At 41.7% G+C, this 18,085-nt stretch overlaps 1 protein-coding gene across 10 annotated transcripts in view; it reads left to right on the top strand.

Annotated features, from left to right (window-relative positions):
- TCF20 (transcription factor 20) overlaps nt 1-18,085 on the top strand; it is a 109,742-nt gene extending 91,657 nt beyond the window's left edge. For 8 of the 10 annotated variants that reach the window (XM_015861459.3, XM_085516229.1, XM_015861464.3 and 5 more), the window contains 4 exons: nt 1,328-1,421; nt 7,709-7,758; nt 11,215-11,342; nt 15,968-18,085. In XM_015861459.3, coding sequence (XP_015716945.2) covers nt 1,328-1,421; nt 7,709-7,758; nt 11,215-11,298 — 228 coding nt within the window. In that variant the 3' untranslated portion in view covers nt 11,299-11,342; nt 15,968-18,085. The remainder of the gene's footprint in view (nt 1-1,327; nt 1,422-7,708; nt 7,759-11,214; nt 11,343-15,967) is intronic. The other 2 variants (XM_015861446.2, XM_085516222.1) reach the window with 2 other exon arrangements.

Raw genomic sequence — 18,085 nt, forward strand, 5'->3', positions numbered from 1 at the left:
GTCTTTCTGATGCAGCCATCCTGGCACCTGAGCCTCCTCGTTTGGCAGAAAAATTGTGCTTTTGTGCGGTGCCAAGTATGCTGCTGGTTCAAGCACATCTGTTCCATGTGCTGTACGGCTGTTGCATGCTGGTAGAGTTGATGGAGTACATGTAATTTGACAACAGTTTCTCCAGAAGGAGGAGAGATTTTAGGTCATCTCATCCACATGTAATCATTGACCAAAGCGACTTTTTATAGCCTGAATTCAAGGTGAGTTGTACCAGGTATACAAAGCCCTGTTGTGTTGGTCGTGCTTATCAGCAAACCCACAGTTCCTGCATTTCTTAGGTACATCTTAGAAGTTGTAGTTAATGTTTTTCTGCCACCAGTCTTCTTGCATTTTAGTTTTCAAATAGGAGTGTCCTTTCAGCCTTCTGCTAGATGTGACTTAGGTGTTTTTCTTTGAAAAATGTCAACTTGCCAGATTTCATCAGAATCTGAGATTAGTTAATGAAAATCACTCACTGTATCCATTCAGTAAGAGGAGTTGTTGTCTGAATGAGGTGCGCTGTGGGCCTACTTCCGTAAAGTCACTGGAGGGGAGTTAAATGGGTGGCTTTCATCCTGCTGCATTGACATCTGTCTGGTAATACAATCAAATACATCATTGACCAGTTGAGGCGATAGGATTTAGGTAACGAAACTTGGAATGTGTTCATCAGATGAATCTTGCTGCTTTGAAGATAGACGTGTAGCATCTTTCTAGCGCTGTGGGCACTTCTTCAGGAGAAGTGCCATTTCTGTGACTGTGAGGTATTTTTTGTTGATGGCATCTTCCCCTGCTCCAGGTAAACCTTTCTTCATCACCTGTGAAAAAATGTTCAGCTCAGCCTCGATCCTCCCGAACAGCTCATGGTGATGAAACCGTTGTCAGCAAATTACTTTTACACTAATGGTATCCTCTAAATCATCTTTGTCATGCTAATTTTCATTTTTAAGCTGCTGTAGATTCAAAAAAAGCTCTTTTCCAATTTTAACGCTGATGTCATTGTCAGGTGCTGAAACATGGGTCGGTGGAATGGATTTGAGAGAAGTGTTCCAAGTTCTGTCTGAATGGCTGGTGTGAGCATTTGGTCTATCTTGCCTGGTTAAGCACAGCTGAAGAGCTTTGCTTTTGAAACACCTTATGTTGCCTTTATTCAAAAGGCAATTTTCTGTGGTGTATAAAAACATAACATTGTGATTCTCGATAAATGTGTGCTGGAACATGGTTGATTCCCAACAAAATACACCTATTTAGAATTATTGTTACAGTCTTCATTGCCATTTCTTGGTTTCCCTTTCAGAAATGTTCCCATTGCCAGGAACCAGGAGCCACCTTAGGCTGCTACAACAAAGGCTGCTCCTTCCGATACCATTACCCATGTGCCATCGATGCAGGTAAGAAGAAATGACGCGCTACCTGTATGTCAGACTACTAATGAAGTAACAGAAATGATGAAGGATCACATTAGAGAAACAGCATACAGTAATGCACTGGGACAAGATGGCAAAAAAAGGACGCAAGCAACCAGAAAGACACATCCCCTCTTTCAGAGCATCACTCGTAAAGATAAACATAGTACTGATTCCAAGTGCAGAGTGTCTGTAGTATTTTCAGTACCACTAGCAGTGCAACATTCCTTCTCCCTCCTTAGAGCCATTTCAGCTGATCTGTTGACTAGGTCCAGTTTTTATCATTGGACAAGCTAATGGCCTGCAGAATTTTCACCTTTTATTCAGTGATTAGAGGAGGAGTTTGGAGTTCTGTGAGTACATGTGCCTTTATGGAATGTATTGTTTACCTGGTGTGAACAGAGGTTGTATAGAAGACAGAACAGTTGGTTGCAGGAAAAAAAGCTTCACTAGAATGTTGTTAATAGAAGTCTGGTAATTAAAACAGAATAAAAGATATGGATTGTGCGGTCTCTGCAAATTCTCACCTTTTGAGACCCAAGGAAAGGTAAGAGGAATGCATGTAAGGTATGTCACAACAATTTGTAAGAGGTTCTGTGAAGTTTAAACTATCTTCAGCCATGAGCTTGGGATTGAGTTGGTATTTTGCATACAAGAGTAAGTTTTCCCTGGAGATAAACTTGATTCTTGGATTATAGAAAAACCCAACTGAACAGTTTAAAATAAATAATGTCCAGCTCTTCCAATGTTCTGTAACTCACTTCTCACATTGTACAAAACTTAGTCCAGTTGCAAGGAGGCAAGGATTCAAGTTTGCATCTCATGAGTGGCATATAAATTCAGGCTTCCAATTTGTTATCTCATTTCCACAGCAGACCACTTCTTTCTCCGCCTGTTTTGTGCTATTTTTCAAATCGTGGAGTGCTTGAAGTAGTTTTGCTCATTTCTGAATGACTGCATTGCACTTCTTGCTGTGAAATCCCACCCTATTGGAGCATCATATTTTATTCCAATAGAAATTTATTTAATACCAAGAGTGTTGCAGTGGAGTATGACTAATACCACGGTATAGACAGAGAAGTCTTGATTGTACGTGAAATACAGTGTTAAAGAAACATCATCCAATTTGAAGAAATTGCATACTCAAAAAAGGGCAGAAATAAGGCTGTCTGTGTAAATTTGATGTTGGTCTCTTAGGAATGTATCTTAGAAATAGTAATCACCCAACTAAAGACTTATTTTTTGATAGATAGTGCTCCACTTCAACTGATAGGATGAAGGGATACTCCGTTAACGAGCATTTCATTATCCGTACTGTGTGATTCTGTGTTTTATTGAGTGAAATTTTCCCATCTCAGTTCAGCAAGTGGAGTTGTGAAATTCTGTGATGTTCATCTCTGAAGAGTTTTGTGAACATTAGCTAACTTATATTTAGTGATTTGTTTCTGGTTTGTGACTTCACCTTTTCTGTGCCATGAAAACATGAATTAATTTATAGTGAATATGCCCAAATAGTTTAATTAGTTTAATTAATAGTGCCCTAGTAGCTTAATTAGAATTTTTGTGTACAGGATATAGCGTTTTCTGTGTTCCAAATACAGATAACAGAAGTAAGATATTGTCCTTCTTCTTCAGATATCTCTTCCTCATTAACTCTGCTCTACTTCAGAAAATGCAGTGGGATTCTCCAGATGTCACATTCGTTGAACAGTCATGACTGATTCTCAAGAGCAGTTTTGTGCCATGCATGGAAAAGGCAGTATTCTATGGAAAAACAGTGTATAGTCCTGCTCTTAAATCCATACTATTAATTCCATGCTAAATGTTATTTAATATATTCACCATATAATTAGTTGAAGTGGGCTACCTTGCATTTGGTATTGGCTAATATTTGTCTTGACATTGTAACCTCTAAGGCTTTTTTAGAGTAGCTTTCTGTGTTCAGGTTCCAAGGCTGTGCTTGCTTCATTTTCTTCCACTCTAAATTCTGTCACAAGACATCACTTTGTCATGTGGCCATCTGTCAGAGGGCACCATTCCAAGCTGGTTTACCCACTTAGAGTAATATGGCAAGAATAAATTGGAAGCCACTGGGTGGATTAGAGCTGCATGGAGATGGGGTACTTTGGCTGTGAGTTTCATGAGCATACTTAAACAGTACTTAAACAGTAGTAGAGGAATGATGAAACTTGTGAATCTCTATGTTCAGTCCAAGAACAGTATGATTTACTGAGAACAAGGACTGAGGCCTCTTCTCTCCCTCTTCTTCTCCCTCTCCTCTCTCCTTATCCTTCCCCTCTCTTCATTCTGCTTTTCCTCTCTGTTTCCTCTCATCCCACTAATTCTTAGTCTTCAGTCTTCTGGCAGTAACACACTCCCGATTTAGTCTTCTGTTCCTTCTGCTGGCTCTCTCCCAGCCCAGCCAGTCCCATTTACTTCCTTCAGTCTCTTTGCATAAGTCTCACATCTTACTCTGTGGGATCACATGCTTCTGATTCCACCTATCCTTAATTGCCTGCTCTGGACTTCTAGTCCTGCTCTCCACAACCTGCCAGCTCGCACTCTATCTCCAGCCCCACATTCACATCCCATTAGCCTCTTTGTTTCTGTTGCCTTCTGGACCAGTGCTTCCCATTTTGCAGTGGAGAAATGGCCACATCCTTTCTTCAGACTTCCTGGGCCTTCTAAGGGATCCCTGACAACTTTGCAGCTTTTGGCTCTGGTGCCAAAATTGGAGGCCCAAGAAGAAGTGCATTTGGTGGATTTGCAAAGGATTTAGCTACTAAAATTGAAGAAATCTCTTGGAGAATGTGCAGATTAAAATCCCTGTACCTCCTTGCAGAGAGTGATATTTGCTCATTTTGTGTTAAGTTGCAAGGGAATGCCTTGGCTAAAATTCTGGTCCTATAGCAAACCAGAGTATTGTTGGGGTCTGTCAGAGAAAGTTTGCTGGGACATTGAACACTAGCAGAACAATTTTTCCAAGAAAAAGTTTTAAGGAAATGGTTAGACTGCTTTAGCTGAGGTGTTGAACCAAAACAAACAGAAGAGCCCAGCTTGAAGTACATTCTTGGCATTGAAAATTTCAGCCTGATGACATGACGGTAAGACCTTCCTTGCAGTTCTTTTTATCTGTGGGAGTAATCAAGCTGTCTTAATCTATAGATGCTCTTCCAGGAAGTCAGTATAAAAGAAACAAGCTGTAAGGAATAGGACTTCATTTTCATTTATGGTCAAAAACAAAACGTGGGCTTCCTGGAGAAGCAAATCAGCATTCTCTACTCTCTTGTCAGCCTGCTGTCTGCCTGTAAACCTTTTTATTGGTGATGCAGTGCTGCTGCAGTAAATCAGGTGTAAGTATTTCTCAAGTTCCCTGAGCCCTGCGGTAGTTTGCTTTGAAGTCAGCGGCCCCACTATGAAAGATTCAGCCACCTTTATGGAGGAGCTGGTGCTGAGTCCTCAGAAGTTTGTGCAGACGTTTACAAGCGTGCTCGGGCTTTCAGAATACGGATGACTTCTTTTGTATCTTAGAAAAAAATAAATCCAAAACCACTTACTGGAATGCTTTTTAGGGTATGTCAAGTCGTAAACACTAAGTGCTTGACAGAGTGACTCTGGCATCCCTGGAAGTGTGAGCGTGCTGTAGCTGGGACTCAGTGTGTGTGTCCTATTCCTGGGCAGCTGTGCTGAGCTGAAGTGTCTCTCTGCCTCTGACTTGTGTGGATTAGAAGCGAATGCACTGTCAGCTCCTGTGCCTCATCATGTGAAGGGCAGCACATTTACAGTGAAGGACTGGAGGGTGCAATAACTGAGAACCACTTGAGCTACTTGCCGTGCTTCATGCCAGCCCTGCTGAGGAGCCAAATTTTGGGCAGCTGATGCTATGTGGCCGCTGTGTGGGGCATGTGTCCTTCTAAGCTTCCAGTTGGTACATTTGGATGTTTTCATATATCCCAATTCAGTCTTCCTTTTAATCTCCTCTCATACAAAATAATCTCTGGCAATGCAGGGTGTGTTTCTGTGCAAGAGAACTGTGCAAAAGACAGCTGAACTCCTGCTGGCCATTTGCATAAAAATCAAGATTAGTGGTGCCACTTAAATAATTTTTACATGGAAATGACTGTGGTTAACGTTGTCTGTGTTTAGCTTTCGTCTGTCCAAATTTACAAAGAGCCTGTGATGTCTCAAGATAACTTAGTCCTGAAGATGTCTCCATGGAAACAGAATCTTTGTTTTGTGAAATTTGCTATCTGCTCCCTGGGCTTGTTCCTCACCACCTGCAGTCAGATGGTGCAGCACTCTTGTACCCTCAGCATCCAGCGCAGGGAGTAGCTCATACTGATGTTTAGTGATTGTAAATTAGGAAAAAAAGAATAGCAGCAAAATAGAAAGGATTTTCAGAGAAGAGAAATTCCGTGTCTTCACAAGTATCATTTAAGATGAGGAACAAGAACACAGAGTGAGACAAAGCGTGAAGCCTGCAGAAGAAAAATTGCTTCCATTAGAAATGCTTTAGGTTTTTTCCTGACTGCTTTATGGAGAAAAATCTGTATAAACAAGGACGAGGCTCTGCTCTTTTTCCCTATCTGCCCTGATAAGCTGATGGTAGCTGCGTGTCTGCTGACTTGGTGCTGAATTGTATCTGAGATATAAATCCTTGGAACTGCCAGTTGAAACCCAGACCAGCTTGGGAATGCTGAACAGATTTTTCTGGTTTACAGGGAGCAGTTGGTTTTCTACAGTTGTCCCTTTGGAGAAGCAAAAAAATTGTCAGTAATTGGGATTGCTGTTAGTATTTACAAGAAAAAATACCAAACTTATTAAGAAACAGAGCTCTGTACACTGATCAATCCTGAAGTGCAAGGTGTCTGACTTTCCTTCCTAATGTTTGTGCTGTCTTCCTTTCAGATAGAGAAGTGCATTCATTGCTGAAGTTGAATTTCCAAGGAAAAAAACCATCATTTTCTAACATGCTGCGTCTATTTTTTAATCAGTGCTCTATGTATTTTTAATGATAGCTGTATCATCCAGTGATAATTCAGTCTATAGTCAAAATGTACAATTCCTGCCCTTACAACAAGACAACAATTTATTTTACTTCTTCTTTGTTATTTGCTAATGCTGCATATGAAATCGTTATCCCTGGCAGGATTAAAGGTTTTACTCTTCTTTGCTAAAATCTCTCGATTAACTTAGCCCACTGCACGCTGTTTCCCTTTGATTCAGGCCAGAGGCATTTGTGTTGGAACATAAACGTTGCATAGCGGAGGGATGCTCTGCCAAGGCTTGGGTGTCTAGGAAGCCTTTCCCTCAAGCTTTAGTTGCAGTCTCCTGCTGTCTGCTAAACTCTTCCAGCAGATTGAAACAGCAGGTAGCTCTGGTTATGCTACATACTTAAGAGCGCTTTAAATTAGCACATTTTATTTACCATGGCGCCGCTTTCCTTACTGGCTGTTTGGGTAGGTTGAGAACATGGGAGGTCATAGGCAACTTGCTGAATTCTCCTAGCATCAGCCAGTGCCCGTGGTGTGGGAGGTGATGGGAAGTGGCAACACCTGCACTGGCACTGTCAGCGATGGAATGCTCTCTGAGCTGCTGTAGAATCCTAAACAAGCTCTACTTAGGTGCCCCAGTTTTTTTTTAATAGGTTTAAATCATTAATTAAACTGTTTCCTAGATCATAGAAGATTTGCATACACAAATCATGGAAGCAGATCCAAGAGCAGCGTGAGTGACCCAGCTACCAGACATAGTGTCAAAGTGTAAACTGATCTCCAGGATTCGGGATTGTAAATAAACTGTCATATGCAGCCATACCTAGAAACAGTCACCCCTTCTCCCCCTGTTGTTGGCAGAGCCTTGGGGTAGGATGAAAGACAACAATTTTCCTATGTCTTGTAAAGCAGGGATTGTCTCTTTGAATGGGGTGGATGTGTCTGACTCCCTTGTGCAGGGAAGGCTGTAGTAGATGAAGGGGGTTGGGTTGCAGGATTTGCAGTTTTTCTGTTGTGATTCTTTCAGATACAGAGGACTAGGGAGGCTGGGGATGCTTAGGTGTGGTTACCCAGGTGACACTGGGACATGTAGTAATTTTAATTGTTCCACCTTTGGGGGTGGAAGGGACAAATCTGCTGGTAATATTCCTAACAAAAAAAAAAAATAAGATATTTGAATGAGAAATATATAGCCTGAGAAGCACAGTTAACACATGTGTATTATTCAAATTGTTTTTTATTAAAAATGTACTAAGTTGCTGTCTTCTCCTCCTCTAGATTGTTTACTAAATGAAGAGAATTTCTCAGTGAGGTGCCCCAAGCACAAGGTAAGAATCCTCACCTGTATTGCACCTGTTTTTTACTGCCCTCTTCTGGTATTTAAATCTGCTTTAGTAGTTTCATACCCGGATAACATCTGTAATCAGAGGTGCTTTTAGATGTGTGCTCGTGGTATATTCTGGGGGCAAACATCAACTTAAGAAGAATACAGAGAGTTTAAGAAGATAAATGCACAGTCATTCTTTAGATCCTTGATGACACTTTAGAACCAGCTTCTTTTCCTGTCTTCTGTGGTAGAACAAAAACACTGCTCACTGCATCTGTTCAAAAGCTTCATTGAAACTATGGTGGTTTATTTTTCTTGGATTTACTGAGGATGCAAGAAGGAAGAAATAATAACTCATGGAAAGTTTTCAACAGCTTCGGGAAACGTTTAGACTACACCATGAACCGTTGTTGTCTATGTGAAATACCTTGTCCTAGTGGTGTGGTTTAACCCAGCAGGTGATTCAGCATCACACAGTTGTTTGTTCACTCTCCCATTTTCCAGCAGGATGGGGAGAGAATTGAAAAAAAAAAAAAAAACAACAAAAAAACCAACAAAGTAGAATTCAAGAATTGAGATAAGCTATTTCCTAAGGCAGAGAAAAGCAAAAGGAAATATATATATATATATAATCATATATAACAAGTGATGCACAAGCAATTGATCACCATCCCCTGACCAGTGCCCAACTAGTCCCAGTAAGCTGAACTTCCACCCCTTCAGAACTCTTTCTGCTTGATGTCATCAGATACAGATATCCCTTTGGCCAGTTTTAGTCAGCTGTCCTCATTCAGTTCCCTGCCAGCTCCTTGGGCCCTTCACTGCAAATAGCCTTGGCTTAGCAGGCAACTGTAAACATCTGTGTTTCCAACATTGTTTTTGTGCTAGAACCGTAACACAGCATTGTACCAGACACTCGGAAAAGTTCTGTCCCAGCTGAAACCAAGACATCTCGTTAAATGGTAGTAACTAGACTGAGTCCTATGATATATGTTCGGCTGTTCTTTGGACTTTGACTCTTCTAACGACTCATTGTTTCCTGTTTTTGGTGATGGATTCAGCGTGATGCTTATGCCTAAAGTTTGGACATTCTTAGTTGAATGCAAACTCAGTGGTGCTAAGAGCTGGACTTCTGTTGCTCTGTGTGGAAAGAGGAGACATAGCACAGATTCTCTTGTACATATGAGCAATGTGATAAGGGGCTGGGAATATCCATCTTCTGTCTTGTCCCCTAATTTCCCCCTGTCCATAAGTGAGGTTGCAAATCTGGGACCCTGTGGGTACCTGTCCACTGGTTTTAAATGCTTGGGAGTCTCCAGAAAAATGGCTGTGCTTGTGGCCAGTTGGCTGCCACATAAATTGTGTGAGAGCATGGATGGCCCATGCTGGAAAATAAATTATAATAGGGAACAATTCTGTTACTCTCATTTAGTTTCCATTTAGTTCTTGCCTGCAGATCCCTGCCTAGAATTAGACTGACATCTGGTGGTCTTTTGTCTTCACAGATTATCTCTTAATCTGTCTTTTGTAAACATACAAGAATTAGTCTCATAGTACTTTCTAAATGTTTTACCACAGTGTGATGTGTTTAGGCAGACGTATTTAAAATGTGCTGGAAGATTCTGGGAGCAGTGAGTCTGTGATCAAGAACCAGCCTACCTTCCATAATATAAAGAAAATAACTCGCTCTGTGCAGTTGTGGAGATGATGTTGAAAATTTACAGCACAGAAAAATAACACTACAAAAAATTGTTGTATTAATGCTGCATGAGCCTGCAGATCTCCCCAAACAAAACCAGAAAGGGTGAGCTCCCCTTACTGTAGAATGCAACTGTAGATGTGCCATCTGCTGCCCAGCTTTGGATACCTGCCTGAAGAGATCAGGAAGATGGCATCTTTGAGAAATGTTTTATTTTCAGTGCCTGTTGCCTGAAGTGAAAAGATAGTTCTGAAGTTTTTCTTACCTGGCTTGGGTCATCAGTATTGGTACTTGCATTGGTGATGCCCAGAACATGAAAGGAAAGAACCACATGGGGGAATCCAACTTCTGCAGATGGTAGTGAAAAGACACATTGATTTCTAAAGTAACGTTGGGGAGCAGGAAGGGGTGGACTGCTGAATACATTAAGGTACTCCATGAAGCAATACAAATTGTGGCTTTTATTCAAAACTGACCCACTTGCACACCTGCTGTGTTGCTTTCAATACAGAAATTCAGCATCAGCAACCTTTGACACTGCACTTTGTTGTCATTTGCTCAGTAAATACATGAATCATTTCCAGTCAAGCAGGGATTTTTCTTTTTTTTTTTTTTTTAAATTTTCTTTTTTTAAATTATTTTTTGCCTGCATGTGACTCAGCCCTTGCTCTGTGACTCACTGATCATTTCTGGCACAATACAGTATTGCCCTGCTCCTTTTATTGTAGTAATTGGGAGGGGGAGTTCCAGGCAGTTGTAAGATGGGGCCAGAAGGGCTGAAAACTCTTGCTTTGGAGTGACTGGAAAACAAATTATGTCAGTTTTTCTGCAAACTATGAACATGAGCAACTGAAAGGAAAAGATGCTTTAGATTAGGCCATTTAAAACTAGGCTATTAGGTAGCAGCAGTTGAACATTAGTAGCTAATTAGTAGCTGTCTAATATCTCACTCCTCTGTTCTTTAGTTAATGGGTGGAAGCACTAACTTCATAAATCCACTGACACTCAGCGAGTCCCCAGTATAGTGCCTCTTACCCTTTTTTAGTCCATGCCTCACGTCGGTAAATACACCTCATCATAATAAGTGGCTCCCAGAGAGCAAAGGTGCTTCTTGCCTCATTAACTGCGCTTAACACTTCAGGCATAAGCAGGCTGTGTCCAGAGGGACCAGTCCTGTCTTTCCCTGTGTTCCCCAGTGAGCTTTCCCATTTCCTTCTGTCAGCATTGATGCTTCAACCATCCATGTCCTGAATGTGCTACTTTTGCAAAATAGCAGCTTTTATCACAGGGAAAACACTGTCTGAAAACTAATCATCTTTGGAAGGGTTCTGCTTCCACTCACTGAGCCGGCTCACTGTGTGCTGCAGCACAGCCAGTGCTGTTGCAGCAGACCTGGTAAGGATGGATAGGCAGAGAAAGGGAAGCACAGGGGATAGGACACCTCACCTTTTGGTGGCACTGCAGTCTTAGATAGTCTTAAGCTGTTTGTGGGGCAGTTTTAAGTGGTGTTGCTAAGTTCATTCTACCTTTCTGTGTTAAATTCTGTGTTTCTTAACCAGGCTTCCATGTCCCAGGCTCTTAACTTTTGCAAATTTACCTGCTTTAGGGAAAACTCTGTCTGAAAATCTGTGTCTGGTTTCAATACTGACTTCTCTTTCTCTCTCTCACTTTCTGTATGTTCACTTTCCCTACCCCTGTCTTCCTTTTCTCCCTTGTTTTCTTTTTCCTCCTCCTCCTTTTGGCTTGCTGGTTTGTCAGCCCCTCCTTCCTTGCTCTCTTCCCTCCTTGCAGAACAAGATGGTGAAAGGCAGCCTCAGCACAGAGCAGTCGGAGCGGGGGTGAGGGGGGAAGTGTACTCCTGGGAATGGAAATAAAAGCAAGCACAGGTGAGTTGGGGAGAGCTTCCAGTTTCCACCTGCTTTCTCCTGTGGCTCCTTTACCTGCAGTGCTCTTCCCCACTTCTGAGAGATAAAATGGTGATCTCATGTACGTGCAGCAAATCTGTAATTACTAACATTGGTTTCCATTTTTTCCTGCTATGGTCTGTTCAGGCTAGTCACTAGTTTTCCATAAACATAAATACAGGGATATGTGCGTTGGTCTTACCAGGAGTGCATTCTGTCTTCATGATAGCATTTTTCTTTATTTTGCAAATAGTTGTGAGTGAGAGAAGGTGGAGTTGTATCTCTAGGTGAACACAAATTCAACTTACTAATGTTTCCTCTAGTTCCTTACAGCTCTACCCTCTGTATCCAAGGTAGCTGTAGCAGTGTTTGGTCAGCATAAGCCAGCAGGGCTGTGGGAGGCAGCAGCTCTGCTCTTGTACCTCAGCTCTCCAGCTGCTCTTTCCACCTGCCTCCCTCTTTATCTAGCCCATGGGTGTCCAACCTTTTGGCCTGGACTGCATTAAGCGAGTAGGAGCTGTCTTGGGCCACATATATATAAGCTGCTCTGAAAGTAATATCTCCTGTTCATTTCCATGGAAAATACAAGAGGTACAAAGAGCACAGCAACACTGCTTGATGGAGCAAATTCTCAGCTACAAAACAGTGTTTTTCAACATATCACCGTCATTAACTGTGCATTTTTGCCAGTGATGAACAAGAGCCTACCTGCCGCACTCAACAAAACCTGCTCCAGCAGAGGTGACCGCTGCTGAAACACACCACCCACTGCCGCATAAACATTCAGCAAACATCAATGAATGTCGGTGTAGCTTTTTCCTCATGAAGGAATTCAGTGATTCACATTTGCTTCATACACACTTCCCCATCAGACAACAATTTGTCAGACTGCCCCTCTGCTGCCCTCTGTCACACAGCAGCAAAATGTAAGGGACTGTTGGTGGGAACGTTCACTCTCTACTGCCATACCACCAACATTCGCCTCAGACATTGTGGGCCAATACAATAAAACAGGAGGCATTACTTTCAGAGGAGCTCTCATAAGATATAAGTAACAAAACATTTCAATTTTTAATATTTTTCTTATAAGAGTTTAAAGAAGAGAGGAACAAAAAGATAAAACTACTGGGATATGTGATTTTGTGAAATGAATGCATCACCGTGGTTTGATGGCAGTGGTTGCAGTTCTTAGTGAGGTCTCAAGGTATTCATCAGAGATTTTTTGATGGAATTTTACTCTTCCTCTACTTCATCCTTGACAGTAGTTGTGCAGAATGTTTGTACTGCCAAGAAGTGATGACATGAATACAGTGTGATTGTGAAGCGAAGGATATTTCTCTCTGGTAAGAGAGGGATTATGAAAGTCTGGTAAAAAGACACGATCAGATTTTGGAGTTGGAACATCTGATTGCAACTGCATACATTCTGTTTGAAAATTTGCAGGTAATGTATTTAGATCAACTCAAAATAATGTTGCAAACATAAATTGATGTTTTATTGGGCAATTTGAAACCTGTTTTCAAATGCCTATATCAAAATGAAAAGCTCAGTTGTGTATTCTTATCTGTTTGTAGCCCTTTGTTTAGTCAGTGTATCAGAATGCGTACTAGTGTTTGCCGTCACTTGAAGCAGCACAGCACTGCCCTCCCCATGCCCTGCTTTCGGTCGACGCAGCGTTAATAACAGTGACAGTTTGGTTGCTGCTGAGCAATGGATTCGCTCCTGGGGCCACTCTGCAGGGAAGAGCTGCTGCCTTTATAGCGCAGGGCAGGAGGTGACCACACACAGTCCATGGGCCAGGGGTTGGACATGTTTGCTCTCACCCAAATCTTCAGGCAGCCATGTGTGAGCTCGATCAGATATTTGATATGTCTGATAATTGTGTTTTGCCATATTAGTGTATCAGTCGGATCATTTTCTTAATCTGATTTTCTGTATGTCTGGAGTGAGAAGGGAGCAGCGCAGAAGTGGGAATTAGAGCAGGTATGATGAGGATGGGATTTCTTGTTTCGTTTCCATCAAGTACGTTGCCATGTGGTGGCAACAGGGAGGTCTAAATGAAATAAGTGATTTCAAATTAGTTCCTCTTGGCACATTTTCCCATAAACTCTAGTCCCTCTAGTCTTCTGACTCCGTTTCAGTGCTCAGGTGCATTTCTTGCTCAGCTGGCCATTTCTCTTTTTCTTGCAGCACTGCAGGTGTAGTTGCTGCTTCATGTCTGCTGTCTGACCTGATTTTAACAATCCCTTTCCCTCACCACCATTTTACTGCTTCCCAAGCACCTTTGTCACTTTATAATCTTACTTATTTCTCCAATTAAGTGAGTGGAAAGAGCTTTTAATGTTGTTTTCTGTGAAGGACGAGGGGTTAGCTAGAGAATTCTGGTCTTCTGTGTAGAAGCAAGAGACAGAGATTGCCTTCTCAGTGGTGATTTCTGAAGGCAGTTTTTTTAAGGAGCTAATGAACATTAATGTGTTGCAGAGACCTTTGTGCAGTTTTGTTTGCTGCATCATTTTCCTTCGTTTTTTTTTATAGGTCATAGGATTGTATTGGCTTAAGACCTTGTAAGCTGTGGAATCTCAGCGCCGTGTTCACTGTTGTGCTATAGGCTTCTCTCTAAGGCATCATTTCTTCCCAATTCCACTTTGACCTCAGGTAGCTGTTACCTGAAGGTCCTGTTTAGCTTCCTTTTTTGGGGGCTGAGAATGTCTTAGAAATGAAGTTATCCAGCCTGACCAAAGCAAAAACCATGCAAATCCAGATGATACAGTTCTTAAAAAGAAAGTTTGCTTTGTTTTGATTGTAATTAACAAAGTTTAGAGGAACACCTCCAGTAGGAGAGCAGCTGCCATTCCACTGACCTTGGTGTAGAGATAGATGGGGCAGTCAGCTGTTAGATTATTGTGCTGCTTTGTCTTGGTTCACTTCTAGGCCCAGTGAGTTAGGAGAAATCGTGCGTATTGGATAACATCCAGGCAAGTCAGTGTATTCTGTCTCTGTTTGTTGCTTCTTTCTCCCTGAGCCAGTTGCCTCTAGAATATTTGGATCACATCCAGATCTGGAGAGTGACTGTGAAAGGGAGTCTGGTGCTCTGGAGCCTTTCCAGGAATGGGGAAGGGCTCTGTGTGGTGAGCCTGATGTCTCCCTGAGCCAGTGCCTAATGCTCTGGATTGATTCCAGGCATGGGCAAGCAGCACTTGTACAGCAGCCAGAGACAGCACTGCAGCCTTAACACTCCTTCAGTGCAGACTCACAGTTGCACAGTAATGAACGCCACAGAGGTCAGCTGCCTGAGCCTCCCTCCTTTCCTCCTGAGTTCCAACTCCATGGCTTGCCTGTCTGGTTTTCATATGCACTTGCTTTACCTTATCCACTTTGTGAGGGGGTGTTATCAGCCAACAGGTAGCTTGCTGAGTTGTAATCTAATTGGTATGCTGATAATCAGAAGGGCATTGATTTCTGCATCACGCTCCAGGCTCGTGGGGTAATTGCCAGCTATACATAAACATGGATGTTATTTTATTCACAAGCACACCTCTAATGCTATTAACTGCTTTCTGTATGTGTCACTTTAGTTGTGAGCTTTTTTTTTTTTTTTTTAACCAAGAGCTCACTGACTGGTGAGGAGGGATTTACCCAAGCGACATCAAAGGGTTAACCTTACTAAATAAATCAGCTGCTGCTGGGCCTCACATGTGCTATGGGAGAAGGGAAAAAAGGAATTTATTATTTCAAGCTTTGCTTTCTCGACAGTGCAGGTTAAGAATGAGAACTGTGGCTTAGAGAAATTAAACTTTAATTTTATCTGTGGTTTCTCTTCTGAACTACACCTCTACCAACATAGTGAACTCCTGGTGTTCGATCTGTCTGCTCAGCATTTCAGGACAGGGATAGTGAGTGTGCCAACCGCTTGGACATTCCCACGCTTGTCTTGAAAGACAACGTGAGCATCCTTTTTCCATGAACTTTTGCCACCATAACCTTGCCATTAGAACAACAACTAAATAAATAAATAAATATTACGTTACCTGCAGTTAGCTTAACTGTAGCTCTGCCTTTTGCTGATGAAATCCAGCTGTGTCAGGAGCTCGGTTCCTGTGGCTGGATCCTTTAGTGTCAGTACCAGTTTCATCATCTGAATCACGTTCACTGAGAACTGTCTGATGGCAATGTGGTGACTTGTATGAAAATACTTGGATCCAAATCCTAAGGGATGGTGTGGTGTCCCAAAGCTGTTGTTGCATTTGAACATGCTTGGCTGCTTTGCAGTTTTCAGAGTCAGGATGAGGACTGAACTTGAGGTGAGCAAGCTCCTTTCCCACTGCTGGAAGACTGAGAGTGCTGAATTGGGTGTGGGTAGCTCTGCTCTCTTTCTGGTCTCTCATTTTCTGCTGGCTGTTAAACCAAAGCTTGTTGTTACTTAGATTTGCTCTTATGAACTACTTACTGTTGTATTCGTGTCCGATTTTAGTCCTCAAACCCAGAGTTGTAGGTGCTGCTGCTGTGGTAGGATGCTGAATATTTTCCCCAGAATGTGGGGGGGGAGCGTTGGCAGACCAAGTCAAGGAAGCCTTCCTTTATATTACTTGTTTCGCTTTGTTTTTCAGGTTAGGCTGTTGAGATAAAAAGCGGTGGACATTCGTGACTGAATGGAATCTCTCCCACTGTGCAGCCATGCCCCCTCTCGACGTGCCTGCCAATGCCAGCACTTCCTTCATCAATTCTTACATCACACTCAAGACTGATGACATCACAGAATCTGACCAAGGAGTCTGAACCAGCTGTTTCCATGGACACAATCTCCATAGTGACAGTGGGAAGGGGAGGGGGAAAAAAGAAACAGGTGGGGGGAACTAAAGAGGGAGGGATAAATATATATATATATAAAGATCTATTTTTTAGTCTTGAAAGACTTTGTTTTAAATGAAAGGTGCGCTATCCCTTTTGATGCTTTTGATTAAAATTAACAAAAACCCAGATAAATTTAAAAAACAAATTTGTAGCTGAAGTAAATATTAAATCCAAAATCAAGCAAGGCTCACAGAGCCTAACATTTGGCAGGAAAGAACAGTGGTACTGGGAGCAGTCGGGACTGGGGTTGTCTCTCTTCTTGCCTTCTTTCTTTCTCACAACATCCAAGGAAGTCCAATTTTAAAAGGAAAACAAAATCACAGGATAAATTGTTTGTAGGGTACGGGAGGAAGGTTTGAATGGATGCAGGTGGTGGGGTGTTTTTACTTTGTGTGTGTGGGATGGGGTGGTCATAGTTTTAAGAGACACCGTGTTGATAATGGGAGCTTGATAAACACCCAGAGACCTTTAGGTCATGTGGCTCACGAAGTAAGAGGAAACTGCTGTTTGCTTAGATCATGCACACAAGCGTACACCTTCTACATGTGGGACCTACCTGTTGGCTGCCCTCTGCAGCACACAGCCCAGGTCATAGCTAGGAGCTGCCTTCAGTGCTGGAGGCAGCGGGGAGGTTTGTTTTACCTGCCAGGTTGGGGAGCTGGGAAGGAAGTCCAAATGCTGGTGGAACCAGAGTGTTTTCAGAGTAGTCAGAAAATCCACTTAGCCCTTTTATGTTTTATGTTCTGCTTTTCCAGAAGAAGGAAGAAGGAATGTCATTATAACAGGCTACACTATATGGTTATTTGTTGTGGGTTTCTTTGTAAATTATGTAACTGTAAACATTTGGGTTTAAGAAACATCAACCAAAAAAAAACACCAAAAAAACCCACAAAAAAAAAAAAAAGTTTTTTTCTTATTAAGGCCTTAAGAAAGGGGTTAGTGCATCTTTCAGGGGTCACTCTGCCATGGGAATAAAATAGCTGTTTCACAAACAGTTTTATATAAAAAAGCTTAAAAAAAAACACCAAAAAAAACTAATAAACTTCATTTTAACCTTATCTCCTTTTGTTTTGTGCGAACTTGATTTGTTTAAAAGGACTGAGACACTACTATCTGCTGCTTTTTGGTTTCTTTGCCTTCATCCGTTCTGCCTTCAGCGATGACCTTCTGAACTGGCCCAGCAAGAGGAAGACCGCAAAAGCTTTTTAAAATAAAAGCTTGTATTTGTTTGATACTCTGAGATGATAACAAGCCAATGACTGGATAAATTTTGTGTTTGCGTGAGATGGTATTTCACCGGTTCACTGACTTCTTTCACTCATAGGATGGTAGCATATCCTAGTGATAACAGCGTGGTGTTTACTGGGAAGTCACTATAGATAGGGATCTAACCAGCATGACTTGGATTAAAAAAAATGGGGTTGATATTGTGGGGAGGGAAGAATTATTTTAAAAAGTTATGTACTGGATGCTTGCTCAGCTACTCGCGTTTTGGAGTATTCAGCACATAAAAAATAATATCTATGATAGCTCATATTAAGATATCTATTTTAACTCTATTTTTAAAAAATCGATTTAAAGATTTGGGAGATCATTTGGCAGTTATTTATTTCTAGAAGTTGCTACTTTCGCTGATAAGAATTTGGAAAGCAAGGGCAGTTTTCTGCTTACTCCTTTCCCAGTAGCAGCTACTGACGTTAGTATGTCCTTCTACATTGAGAAATAGACCTGTTGTGATAAATGTCACTAATGTGTCCTGAACTGGTGCTGAAAATATTTAACTGCTGGTGTAGTCAGAAAAATCATTTTTAGCATAGTTAATGTGATTGAGTAAATGACTTCTTTTCAACTGAATAAAAAATGTTTTTTTTTTT

This window comes from Coturnix japonica, chromosome 1 (genome assembly GCF_054131305.1).
Source record: "Coturnix japonica strain WE chromosome 1, WE-NBRP24, whole genome shotgun sequence".
NCBI classification, from domain to species: domain Eukaryota; kingdom Metazoa; phylum Chordata; class Aves; order Galliformes; family Phasianidae; genus Coturnix; species Coturnix japonica.